At 37.5% G+C, this 14,696-nt stretch overlaps 1 protein-coding gene across 1 annotated transcript in view; it reads right to left on the reverse strand.

Moving 5' to 3' along the window:
• Positions 1-10,907: 10,907 nt before the first annotated feature.
• Positions 10,908-14,696, reverse strand: part of LOC126199008 (putative Ras-related protein Rab-33) — a 99,897-nt gene continuing 96,108 nt past the window's right edge. Inside the window, exon 4 of the mRNA XM_049935688.1 lies at positions 10,908-14,276. Coding sequence (XP_049791645.1) covers positions 14,052-14,276 — 225 coding nt within the window. The 3' untranslated portion in view covers positions 10,908-14,051. The remainder of the gene's footprint in view (positions 14,277-14,696) is intronic.

Below are 14,696 nucleotides of genomic sequence, written 5' to 3' on the forward strand. Positions count from 1 at the left end.
AAACAATAAACTTTAATTTCTTTCTTTTGTAATAAAAGACAGTGTATTGCAAAAGACAAAGACGAGTGTGAGTCTACTGAAAGAAGTGCTAGTGATTGTGACGACGAACTGCGTAGGTCTACCAAGTCTTCAGTTTTCCTTCCACAGTTTTCAGACGATAAATGTGCCCCAGAATAAGATTTTCACTCTGCAGCGGAGTGTGCGCTGATATGAAACTTCCTGACAGATTAAAACTATGTGCCCGACCGAGACTCGAACTTGGGACCTTTACCTTTCGCGGGCAAGTGCTCTACCATCTGAGCCACCGAAGCACGACTCACGCCTGGTCCTCACAGCTTTGCTTCTGCCAGTATCTCGTCTCCTACCTTCCAAACTTTACAGAAGCTCTCCTGCGAACCTTGCAGAACTAGCACTCCTGAAAGAAAGGATACTGTGGAGACATGGCTTAGCCACAGCCTGGGGGATGCTTCCAGAATGAGATTTTCACTCTGCAGCGGAGTGTACATTGATATGAAACTTCCTGGCAGATTAAAACTGTGTGCCCGACCGAGACATGAACTCGGGACCTTTGCCTTTTGCGGGCAGTGTGCTCTACCTTCTGAGCTACCGAAGCACGACTCACGCCCGGTCCTCACAGCTTTACTTCTGCCAGTATCGCGTCTCCTACCTTCCAAACTTTACAGAAACCGGGCGTGAGTCGTGCTTCGGTGGCTCAGATGGTAGAGCACTTGCCCGCGAAAGGCCAAGGTCCCGAGTTCGAGTCTCGGTCGGGCACACAGTTTTAATCTGCCAGGAAGTTTCATATCAGCGTACACTCCGCTGCAGAGTGAAAATCTCATTCTGGAAACATCCCCCAGGCTGTGGTTAAGCCATGTCTCCACAGTATCCTTTCTTTCAGGAGTGCTAGTTCTGCAAGGTTCGCAGGAGAGCTTCTGTAAAGTTTGGAAGGTAGGAGACGAGATACTGATAAATGTGCTATTTCTGCCCCATCCGTAAATTGCAATTCTAAACAAAGCATTGAACGCGAGATTAAGTATCAGCAAAAATGGGAGTGTAAGTACAATTGGTTGTACTTTGATCACGAGCGGGATGGGGCTTTCTGCAAATTGTGTGAAATGCTTTTACAAAACGATGTCGAAGCTCTACAGAAAACAGGAGGAGCGTTCATTTCTGTACCTTTCACTAAATTTAGAAAAGCTACCGGAAGCACGGGAAAACTAGAAATGCACGCCAACTCAGAAAAACATGCAAGAGCCGTTGCACTTGAAAATTGTAGATTACAGGGATTAAACGCTCCAATTCATACACAGATATTTAAACAAAATGAAAATGGAAAAGCTTTAAACCGCCAAGCATTTTCATCGTTAATTCGAAGCCTGTATTTCCTTAGTAAGGAAGAAATACCCCACACAAGAAAATATGAACCTCTAATTCATAAGGTAGTACGAAAAAGCGACATTAATCTTGAAAAGTGGTTAAAATTTTAGAGCGAAAGGTCCACATATCTTAGTAAGTATACTGCGTCATAATTGTTGACTTGTTTGGGAGAGTCTTTAGACTTTCAAGATGAAACACTTATCCATGACAAATATTTTTCATTAATGGCAGACGAATCTACAAATGTGTTCCAACCAAAGTGAACTGTCTTTAGTAGTTCGATATGTTGCACCGTCTCCATCGTTTGAAGTGAAGGAAAGGTTTTATGTCTCGTTGAGCTGAAAAGCACTTCCAGTGTTACGTGGCTTTATACTTAATTACAGACTTACTATTTTATCAGTTGATTTGTTTTCACCACGTAACGTCCGCTGTTTACGTCCTTCTTCGTTGCTGAGCGATGTATCACTTTTCGTTCAGACGCCGCAACTCTTCCTTTCCTATATCTTTACTACTTTTTATCTATATAAATTATGAACTATTGGTTTTGCCGTTTAACAACTTTTTAATAACTGTGGAAGTATTACAGGCATCGGGTCCCACATAATGTGTCACCCGCCTATACGTTTTACATGAACCTTTCAAGACTCGATCGATCTGTTTACAAAAAAAGCAGAATATCTCTTCCTTTGACGTTGTCCAACAACTACCGAGGAAGTTCGACGCCCTCGCGGCTAAGGCTCTTCCATGGCTCGCGGTAGTTTGCAGCATTCGTTTTATTCCTTGCCCACTTGACGCTACGTCGAACTTTCGTGGTGATCGTTGGGCAACGTCTTCCACGTTATTTGCAACATAAATAAACTTTCTTCCCACAGTATTTCTGAAAACCCAAAAACAAACTTAAAGAACATAATAATAATAACTGTTCTTACAATTATTCGTATAAGTCTTGGTCGATTTAATGAGGGGTGGGACAGGCCTAAGCCTTGTGACACCACACACTTCAGCTGAATCCATATTTACAGCAACTGATACTGAACTAAAGAAAAGAAAACTTTCTTACGACAGATTATTATCTTGTTCTTTCGACGGTCTGCTAATTTTAGTGGTTCTATCTCAGGAGTCCGCGCTCGGTTGTCAGAGAGGAAGGGCCATAAGCTGTCATACACTCACTGTAGAGCAAATGTTTTGTCAGTTGCTGCCACCAGCTCTAGGAATAAACACCCCATTATAAAACACACATTACATATTGTTAAAGACATTTACAAACTTTTTCATGGTTCTTCCAAACGAGAAAATGTTTTGCATGAAATTCAGTGTGCTTTAGAGCAACGTGTTTTAAAAATACCCGAAGCTGTTGACATTCGATGGTTAAGTACCTATCGCACAGTTCATGCTATTTTCCTAACCTACAAGTCCATTATAATTTGGCATGTGAACATATACACAAGGACGGCGCGGATTTAACGAGTTTAGCTGGAGGAATCTTGTTAGAAATGATGCATTCCAATTTCATGGTAGGTTTAGTGATTTAGACGATACGTTAAATGCAGTCTCAAACTTAGGTAAAGTTTTGCAGACACATCACTTAAAATTCCGCAAATCCCTCTACTTGTTTCTGGAACTCTGGGACATTTAAGACACATCGACTGTCTTTGTGACTGCGATGGACATAGTGCAGAAAATGACACTCTTAATAAAATTAAAAAAACTGCAGGAGGATGCAACAGAAGTTAAAGGTGTGCTATTCACGAACGTAGAGGAGCAGATTCAAGCTATGAAAAGCGCAAGGAAATTTGTTAAAAGTATGATTGATGAAATGAAGCAACGGTTTGATGAGAAGGCAATAAAAGTGATAGAACTAAGTGCATATTCTGAAAGTTTTAAAAAGTTTCTAGAGTTTAGTGATAATGATTGTAAGGAACTGCTTGATTCTAGCCGGCTGGGGTGGTCGCTGAAGTCCGGAACCGCGCGACCGCTACGGTCGCAGGTTCGAATCCTGCCTCGGGCATGGATGTGTGTTATGTCCTTAGGTTAGTTAGGTTTGAGTAGTTCCAAGTTCTAGGAGACTGGTGACCTCAGAAGTTAAGTCCCATAGTGCTCAGAGCCATTTGAACCATTTTTTTGGTGCTTGATTTTGGGACTTACAAACGTCGACGCCGTTACTGCATAATTGCATTCCTTTAGGTACGTTGTTAGTAATAAATTAGACGATACGTCTTCTGATGTTGCTTCTTTCATTCTGAGAGCCGACATCGGCTACGAAGCACTACGGACACACGCTGAATGTGTACTGTGCATTCCCGTTTCGACGTGCAGTGTGGAAAGGTCATTTAGTACAATGAACAGGGTGATGACAAAATTAAGGAATAGGATGGGCCAGGAAACGCTCCAAGCTTGTGTGAAGATTTCAACTGAAGGGGACGACGAGCCAACAGAAAGTTTTATTGAAGACATCATCAAGAGATATGCTGTAAAAAAGCCTTGACGTATTAGTTTGATGTAAATATGAGTTTTTTTTGCATGCAATAAAATTATTTTATTATTTAATATAATTAACTTAGGCTTAGCCTAACAGCTTAGTACTGAACCTGCATATTATTTAAATATATACGGAAATTTTTAAATATTAATAGCGCTGCTACGTCTTTAGAACGCTATCACTTAAATTTTAAGCATATAACTTTGTCCCCCCCCCCTCCCAATCAAGCTATGTATCCCCCGGGGGAAAGTGGCTGTATTCATCACTGCGAAAGATATTGCTAATCCTCCCGTCTTCAGACCTTTATCATTGAAAGCTTGCAGTTAACTTGGTCTTTGCTCATCAATACTTAAGAAATTAACATTATTGTTATGGGCGAAAATCAAACAGTCGAATCAATCTCCAATCGCAGTCTAAAACAAAACAGCAAGCACGCCAGCTTCCTCCGCATTCTTATTATAAAAGTGTAACAATCAGCTTTATATTACAAACTGTTGGATAGCTAATTTGTTGTTGTTGTTGTCCTCGGTTTGACGCAGCTCTCCATGCTACTCTATCCTGGGCAAGCTTCTTCATCCCTTGGTCTCCCTCTGCAATTTTTACCCTCCACGTTGCTCTCCAATACTAAATTGGTGATCCCTCGATGCCTCAGAACGTGTCCTACCAACCGATGCCTTCTCCTAGTCAAGTTGTGCCACAAATTCCTCTTCTCCCCAATTCTATTCTGTACCTCCTCATTAGTTAGGTGCTCTACCCATCTAATCTTCAGCATTCTTCTGTAGAACCACATTTCGGAAGCTTCTACTCTCTTCTTGTCTTAACTATTTATCGTCCATGTTTCACTTCCATACACAGCTGCTCTCCATACAAATACTTTCACAAAAAGACTTCCTGACACTTAAATCTATATTCGATGTTAACAAATTTCTTTTCTTCAGAAGCGCTTTTCCTGCCACAGCCAGTCTACATTTTACATCCTCTCTACTTCGACCATCATCAGTTATTTTGCTCCCCAAATAGCAAAACCCATTTACTACTTTAAGCGTCTCATTTCCTAATCTAATTCAGTCAGCATCACCTGATTTAATTCTATTATCATCGTTTTGCTTTTGTTGACGTTCATCTTATATCCTTTCGTGACACTGTCCATTCCGTTCAACTGCTCTTCCAGGTGATTTGCCATCACGGACAGAATTACAATGTCATTGGCAAACCTCTAAGTTTTTAATTCTTCGCGTGGATTTTAATTCCTGCTCCACATTTTTCTTTTGTTTCCTTTACTGCTTGCTCAACATGCAGATTGAATAACATCGGGGATAAGCTATAACCCTGTCTCATTCCATTCCAAACCACTGCTTCCCTTTCATGCCCTTCGACTCTTTATAACTGCCATCTGGTTGCTGTACAAATTGTAAATAGTCTTCGCTCTCCCCATTTGACCCTAGTCACCTTCAGAATTTGAAAGAGAGTATTCCAGTCAACATTGTCAAAAGCTTTCTCTAAATCTACAAACGCTAGAAACGTAGGTTTGTCTTTCCTTAATCTATCTTCTAATACCAACATTTCTCTGAAATCCAAACTGATCTTCCCCGAGGTCGGCTTCCACTAGTTTCTCCATTCGTCTTTAAAGAATTAGCATTAGTATTTGACAGCCGTGACTTGTTAAACTGATAGTTCAGTAATTTTCACACCTGTCAACACCTGCTTTCTTTGGGATTGGAATTGTCATATTCTTCTTGAATTCTGAGGGTATTTCACCTGTCTCATACATCTTGCTCACCAGATGGAGTTTTGTCATGACTGGCTCTTCCAAGGCTATCAGTAACTCTAAAGGAATGTCTACTCCTGGGGCCTTGTTTTGACTTAGGTATTTCAGTGCTCTGTCAAATTCTGCACGCAGTATCATATCTCCCATTTCATCTTCATCTACGTCCTCTACCATTTCCATGATATCCAAGTACATCGCCCTTGTATAGACCCTCTATATACTCTTTCCACTCTTCTGCTCTGCCTTTTTAATTTACAATTAATTTTTTCACATCACAATAGTTTTATATTGTTAATAACATTGTCTATTGTTTGATTTGCCACTTTTGACTGAAAAATCATATTTTTGTTACAAAAATCAGTAATAAAATTCAAATTTAGTAGACTTGTTTTGATTTTTTGGAACGGTAGTTCTCCCCACTGATATCGGTGTTTGGCATTCACTCATATAAATATAGTACCGGTAATTTAACATTCATAAACGATTTTAGCTTTTGCAAAAGAGCCAAACTTAATACAAAATTTGAGAATTTGGGTAAGTAAACGATGAAATGTTCCATATTTACGATGGTATTTTTATCTGACAGTATTAACTTTACTGCTTACGAAATCTAATTACAAAAAGAAGCAAAATTCTCTAATACGTAAACCAAAAGTGTCAACTATCTACTGAAATCAATCCCGAAATGACAAGCTATAAATCGAAAAAAGTATATATACATCGGCTGGGAGACTAATTTGGGGTATCAATCTGCATTAACACATGGCCGAGACAGTTACGTTCCAGTGTACATTTGTGAAAGGAAGATGATAGACGTATTATAGCGGAAAGTGTGGTATCAAACAATGCAACATTAATGAGATTCCAACAAACGGGGAAGAGTACGTGGTGTAATGTTAACATCAGGTTTATTCTTATCATACACACAAAGCATCTGCTTCAAAAGTGAGTTAAATTGACAAACTTTGTTGGTACGAGTACGGGTTTGTTTGGCAAATCCGTGGCTAGCAAGAGCGAATTTGACAAACAAGTTGTTGTTTACGAGGGCCTTGAGAGCACTCGGAACTCTTCTAATCTTCAGAGGCGATTTTTTCGATTTCTTTAGGGAATTGCGTCATGCTGCTTTAGGAAACTTATGCCTAGTCTTATCATACATCACATACAGATTTTTTTGGAAATGATGCGCCACATATATGGCTTTCGAAAAACTTCAACTCATTAATAATACTGGAAGAATCTGTAATTGATTAATCTACAGATCAGGTAACAAAAGTAACAGTTTGTATTTTAAAACACAAAATAAAATGAAAATAGCACAAGAAATCTGAATACAGCATGAAATGTATTTATAAGTCAGAAACTTCTTGTGAAAACTTTCCGTTTGTGAGTGGGTGGTGAAACTTCTTGCGGGAAAGTCCAGCACAAATCAGCCAAAAGATTTGGTGACCATTTTACCGTGCATCATCTTTCCATGTCAGCGATATCTTGGTGGAATCCCTTACCATGTTTGTCATTCATATTTCCAAGATCAGATGGGAAGAAATCCATACAGGAATGAAGGAAGTGTAATTTTAGAGACATTCTGCACTCCATGGCCTTGTAACGTTCCAGCATGTGTTCTGTCAGTTCCCTGTTATTCTCAGACAGCTCATATACCAAGAAATTGTAGCATACACCTTCAAAAGCAAGCCAAGCTGATTTCTAAGTATCTGTCTGCATCTGATCTGTCCACAACTGTTCAAACATAATGTCTTTCATCAAGTAACGAATCTGAGACCCAATGAAAATTCCTTCTTTAATTTTTGCAGTACCAATCACAGGAAATTTAGATAGTTAAAATTGGAAATCCTGGCCTCCTTTGTCCACTGCTTTCACCAAATTCTTCATAAAGTGCCATTTCAGATGGAGTGCGGGTAATAGCACACTATCTTTGTCAACGAGGGGTTCATGCGACACATTTTTTTCTCCAGCATTGAAAATTTCTCTTTCAACAGTCACTCTTTGACTACATAATGGTATTTCCTTGCCCTGCTATCCAAGTATTACAAGAGGCAGCAGTATTTTATGTAACCAGTCTGCATTTCCAGAAAAAGTTCCAGAACTCTGAGATCACCCCAGATTTTTCATTTGTGACTCAAATACCAGTACACTTCAGGATTAGACTCATGTTCTCATAGGTTTCCTTTAACTGAATGGAATGGGCAACTGGTATCTAAGGTTTCCTGTTTCCATTATGTAAGAGAACATTATCGTGGTCAAGATAGACACGAAGCTCACGCCTGCCACAGTAGTGCAAGTTGATATGCCAACTAGCTCCACAGATGACAAAAAGATTGAAGAAATGTATGATGAGGTAAAATAAATTATTCAGATAGTGTAGGGAGATGAAAATTTAATAGTCGTGGGGTACTGGAATTCGGTAGTAGAAAAAGGAAGAGAAAGAAATGTAGTATGTGAATATGGAATGTGAGTAAGGAATAAAATAGGAAGTTGCCTGGTAGAATTATGCACAGAGAATAACTTAATCATAGCTAACATTTGGTTTAAGAATCATGAAAGAAGGTTGTATACATGGAAGAGGTCTGGAGGCACTGGAAGGTTTCAGATGGATTATATAATGGTTAGACAGAGATTTAGGAACCAGGTTTTAAATTGTAAGACTTTTCCAGTGGCAGATGTGGACTCTGACCACGATCTATTGATTATGAACTGTAGATTAAAACTGAAGAAACTACAAAAAGGTGGTAATTTAAGGGGATGAGACCTGGATAAACTGAAAGAACCAGAGGTTGCAGGGAGCTTCAGAGAGAGAGCATCAGGGAACGATTGACAAGAACGGGTCAAAGAAATACAGTGCAAGAAGAATTGGTAGCTTTGAGAGATGAAATATTGAAGGCAGTAGAGGATCAAGTAGGTAAAAAGATGAGGGCTAGTAGAAATCCTTGGGTAATTAGGCACAGGGTTTTACACTCATTGTTCATGATACCTTTACAGATGGTGTTCAAAGAGTATCCAGCAGAACACATTTTTGCTGACACTTGTAAAAGCTGCAGCTCAGCATGTATTAGAATTCTCTTCAGTGTTATCAATACATGCACCTCCAGATTGAAGATAGCCATATAATGCCTGAAATGGAGTAACCCAGGAAAAATTCCTAATTCCTACAGAGGGATATAGAACTTTTTAAATGCAATTCTGAATCATCTACAAAAAATATCATTCTTTGTAGAGACTGCTCATTATTCTTGCGTTGTCATCAATCAAAATGCCATTGTATGTGGACAGAAGATGACTATAAACATGGAAAGAGTACCAGAGCCATGCATCATCTACAGAGGGTTCCACAAAAGCATGGACACCCTTATGGTATCACAACCATGGCAGTGTGGCTTAGGCGAGAGCAGCTGTTCAAACTGCCAGTTACTGTGGCTTGCAGCTTCCATTCATTAAGTGTGTTGACATCACTCTTTGAAGTCTTCAACATTGCTTTTACTTTTGGACTGACCTTTGATTTTAAATGTGTGCTGGACTTTGTTTACTGATTGCATGATAGCCAGGCTTGATGCTTGCATCAGGTTCTTGGTGTTTTCCCTTGAGACAGTCTTGTATTCTACCTTTGGCAAACTGTAGTGCAACAGAATAAATGGTAGACATGGCTGTATCACCTCTTGCAGTATTCCTTGTTCTGGCTTCTGAGCTAGAATACTGAGAATGAGATGAACAGTACCTACAGAATAAAATGTTTATCATACACAGAAACCCACATATAATCGTGACAACAGATATGACAAAACTGGCAGAGGAGTCCTCTGAGAAACACATACTGGATTGTTTTGATGGATGTGGGGAAAGCAATGGGAAACAGGAGCTTGAGAAAAGCTTAGCAAAAAGCCTTAATATGGGGTATGTTGAAATGAACAAGAGTTTAGATTACCATTTAAAGACAATATATGTATCAGTTACATCCAGTCACCTGAAAAAATAACCTAAGTGGTTTACTGTGTTGTGTGATATGATGTGTTGCTAGAGATTGTTTCACGAAGGAGTGAAATTTTTGGAATTTTGTGTCTTCTACATAAATATTACAAGTGGCTACCTACTCAGTCATTTAACTGGCTTTCCTACTGAACATTAACTAAGCTATAGCATGGCATGTATTGCCAAAATAAATTTAATCTGCTTCTAGACATATTTCCACTGTTTGTCAGACATTTAATTTTTCCACAGGTAGAAAAAGATTTTTATGACTATAAAAACAAAATGCTCTTAGGAGAAAACTCTGAAATGCATTATTCACGTATAACGAGAGTAGTAAAGGACGACCTTACAAAACGCCTCGCAACATCTTTTGTACGTCCATCTTTAACTAACCAACTTCTGTAACCTCAGGTCCTAATCCACATTTTGCAGTGGTGCCAGAGTCTGAGGCAATCAGAATCCTTATGGCTAAAGAAATTTTCATTGACCTGACAGCAGGGGAGTATAGGAATTGATGTAAAGTTCTTAATTACCACACTTTCAATGTCTAGTGATGAATTCAAAAATCTGTATTCAGTCATATTTATAGTGAGAAGTAATCTATCTTTTCCTAATATTGCTAAAACTCACTCAAGAGTTTCATAGTGTGAAGAGTTTCACCTTTCATTTGTAACAATATAAACTATCATCACAGTTGTCAACACTATGCAGATCACACCTGACACTTCAAAACAATTTGGAGGATGGCAGTGGCACACAACCTACACCGGGACTGGTATTCAGGATTCCTGCATCCATCCCCAAAGTCAGTTTTCCTGTATATGAGGTACAATTGAAATATAACTAAGAATTTGGAATAAATGTAATTATTTACCTGTTCTCATAGTTCACTGAAACATTTTGTATATATTCATGAGCACATAACTCCCTGAACTTTTTATTTCATTCTCTTTACTAAGAAAGTTTGCATTATGACAGACTGCTGGTTCCCAACTCTTGAAAATATTGACATATGGAGCACTTCTTTTCCATAAAGACATCCTTTCAATGAACATTGAGAACATAAATACTCATCATAGAAAACGTGTTCAGTGTGAATTTGCCAATTGGGACAAATCTGTCAAGTCATAGCTGTTCCCTCTATTAGAAACAGGAATTGCTTCAGTCTCCATTTACTCAAAAATATAATAAATAAATTAATATGACATTATTACTGCCAATAATAATGTTGCAGTTGTATGATGATAAATTACGTTTGAAATGGTTGTCACAAATAAAACACGAATATTGTAGATATGCTTTCTTTTTTAATTTGCTGTCTCTTTATTAAGATACAAACTGATAAAGCATACATATTATGAGAAATGAGCAGAGTATTTCTACTACACAGTCCCATGTATACACAGCTTTTCAATGATTATGTGCAAAAATCAACATAACTGCCTTTAAAGTACTTCTGTAAACAAAATCCATGCAAACAGATAACATTAAATGAATGGATAATTGTTCTTGTCATAAATCACAGTAAGCTAGATAATAATAGTCGGTAACACAGTCAGCTACAGTACGTAAAGGACACCAGTAGAAATTTTGTTTTTTGATTATATATAAGAATAAAAAAGGAAGCAACAGAAATACCTAGTAGTAAAACAACATAAATGTTACCCCACCATTCTCGTCCCATGTACGATGACTAGCACATAAAAAACAATGCTGCTACATATTGGCTGCCACTTTCCTACAGGACGGACTTTACCTCTGAAACTCACTATTTTATACAGTTGGGTAAGCTGGCAGCTACTAAAGCATATCAGTAGTAGTAATCCTATAAACAAAATATCAACCTACATTCACACCAGAAACCACTAAGAGGACCCAGGTACTATAATATGGACAGGATGTCAGTTGCGGTCCATGAAGCTATCACTTTCCTAATTATGTCGTTGAGACACACTATTTAAACTACGCACTGGACATGCATTGATAGTAAACAACATATGAAGAATTTGAGTAATGTGCTGACATGGTAAGCATATAAACTGTGGAACAGTCTCCCTGTGAAAACTTCATTTGTTATTGTTGAGGACAAAAAAAATTGACATATCACTTATTTTTGGAGAGGAATGACTCTCAGTTTGTATGTGGGAATATTTCTCAAATGGAACAGTTGAACTGTTTACACATTATTGTGGGTAAAGGATATGGTATGGGTAAACATCACCATCATTGGGAAATCAATTATGAAAACTGCATGGCAGTCTATGTCTCAGACACAAGAGGTGAGTGTCAATTATAAAGGTATGGGATACCAGCTGGCACTCTGCAGCGGAGCTGCACAGAGTGAACTTGAATCTGGAGATTGACAGATTTTAAAAGTAACTGTTTAGTGAACCCAGTAGTAAGTGACACTCTCCAACCCAGCTAGCAAATCTGCAGTGGAGAAAAGGTTCTACTTGGCATGGCAATATTTAACTAGATGGGAAAGAATTTCTTTCTTTAATGTGTTGCCTTTCCTGTTTCACTGAAGAGAGGGTTAGGTTATATCAGATAAGAAACAGAGGTAAACAACAACTTGTAACAATGTCAGAAGAATGGGAGGAGAAAACATTAGGATAATGGTCCATGAACACTTTTCCTGGTTCAATCCTCCATGTGAATGAAAATTTTCACTCACATCTTTATAAAGATGTCCTTGTGAATCATGAACATCCAAACACCCTAGTACATTGATTCACAAAGAACAAATGTAGATTATACCTTCTGTCAAGGGTCCCCTATAAGCAGTTACTGCAACAATCTACCAGCATATTTCAAAGTCACTGTCACTTTAATTACAGTGAGTACTGAACACAGCTGTCATGTTCAATAATATATGGCAGATGCAATAATTTGACTCAACAAAGTATAATGGTCATTGAGCTTTATTATCAAAATCGAAGAAATAATTAAGCTCAAAAAAGTCACACAGCCTATTTGAAACGATGTATTATTTTTGTACTTTAAGTATAAAATAGTAGTAAAAATGTTCCACCAGTATTCTTTGACAGTCTCTTATCAGATGCAGTCCTCCTAGCCATTTCACCAAGTGCACTGATATGGACAATTCACTGTTTATATTGTGCTGAAACATAATACAGGGCCTTCTCTTTAATATGAATAATTTCACCACTAACAGTCTTTTTTTTAAAAAAACGGCAATCTATTCCTGCACTGTGCAGTGACTTGCAGAATATATACTATACTTAGATATAGATAATGCAAGTGTTAATTTGGTTTAATATCGAACAACAGAATGTTACATGATTTGTTTCTCATGTTTGATGTTTCATTGCACACAATAACCTAATGTTTCAGACTAATAATTTACAGCAGAAATGTGAAATGACAGCCCTCTTTTCAACCAAAAGAATGAATTCATATGTTTCACAAATAATTTTTCAATTGAACAATTGTTGTCACAAATTACAAACCCACAGTTATACTGTACTATACAGTGCTTTGTAAACTGTGCATATATTCATTTACAATGAAGAATGAATTTTCTGAATTTATCACTACTGATGGTTGAAGAAATTGGCTGATATTTTGAATGCAGGATTTTTTACACCCATCAAGCAGATAATATAAAATTATGGACATTATTATAAACTGAATGTAGCTTTTAACACACTGTTTTGCGTATGTAAATATTTTCACCAAAAAAGCAACAATGAGCATCAGTAAACTTTGCCATTTTCACTTATTAAAACTGTTTACACATTGTCAATCACTGCTTTTCATTTTACGTTTACTTTTTCATAAATTTAGTTCACAATGCGTGACAGTCTTCGAATATCACAGTTGAGAATTAAATACTTAATTAATAAATCATGCTTTACGTAGTCATCCTCAGCAGAATACTTCTTAATACAGCCTCACCATCAGAGACCGAATGTAGATCTACACTGAAATCTATACATTAGATCACTTAGAACCCTTAAGAAATGGCAGCGTTATTATAAAAATTCACCCTGTACATTACTCACACTTTATCAATATACAAGAAAGTTCATTACAATATATTAATATATAAACTATAAAACCCATAATTGAGGATAACTATTACACAAAATATATTTCTGATGCAAAGAAATAATAATCACAAAATAATATTAATGGTAATTACAAATGTCTTCTACAAATTGAATATGTATGAATGAACACAATTGGTTCTCTGTTTACTGTTTCATATTCTGTTTAATTATAGCCTACAATGAAAATCTCATTTAACAATGAATCACAAATTTCAGAACATTACACACTACTTGCAAAAAGGAAACTCAGTATATTATTGATAGTCAATGAAGAGACCTTGGCACAGAGAACTTTCAATTCAAATACAATCTCTCCAAGGATTTGTCAAATTTCTTAGGCATAACATCTCCGACAACTATCCATTTCAGAGCACAATTAACACCAACAAGAGCTATCACTACTTGCAGATGAATATGTGTGTGTTGATTCTCGTGTGATTGAGATAACATCTGCTCGGTGCAATGCTTCGGGAGACACATTGTTTTGTGCATTATTTGGTGGCATCATTGGCTTATGATTTTTTAGTTTATGGGCCAAAGTTAGAAATATGGCTTCAACATTATCACATTCACTTTCATCTCTGGCAGAAGTTTCGAAGAGCTGCAAATATAAAGCAAATATTAAAAACTCTAAAACTTGGGTTGTAAAAGCTATTCACATCAATTTTTCTCAGTTTTACTGACAAAAATACAGCAAGATGGACCATGTCAAATGTTATCTTCGTAACATCCAACTACTAGGAGTATTCCTTTTTCATAAAAATTCTCTTTCCTTATCAAGAAAGACTTATGCTATCTTTTGTGCAACAGATTTGTGCAGTTAACACATTTAATATATATTCGAGGCTCTTCAGAGTTGGCAGCCAAGTTAATGTTGTCATATTTCATGATTATATTTCAATGAGATAGCTTCCCTGTCATCTTCAGATGTGCTGAACACAGACCCCAGTTGCTCACTGCCTAGACTGCAGCAAAACTGGTAAAGGAGAAAGTGCAACGACATGATGTCAGGGATTACCTG

Source organism: Schistocerca nitens, chromosome 8 (genome assembly GCF_023898315.1).
Source record: "Schistocerca nitens isolate TAMUIC-IGC-003100 chromosome 8, iqSchNite1.1, whole genome shotgun sequence".
Classification (NCBI taxonomy): domain Eukaryota; kingdom Metazoa; phylum Arthropoda; class Insecta; order Orthoptera; family Acrididae; genus Schistocerca; species Schistocerca nitens.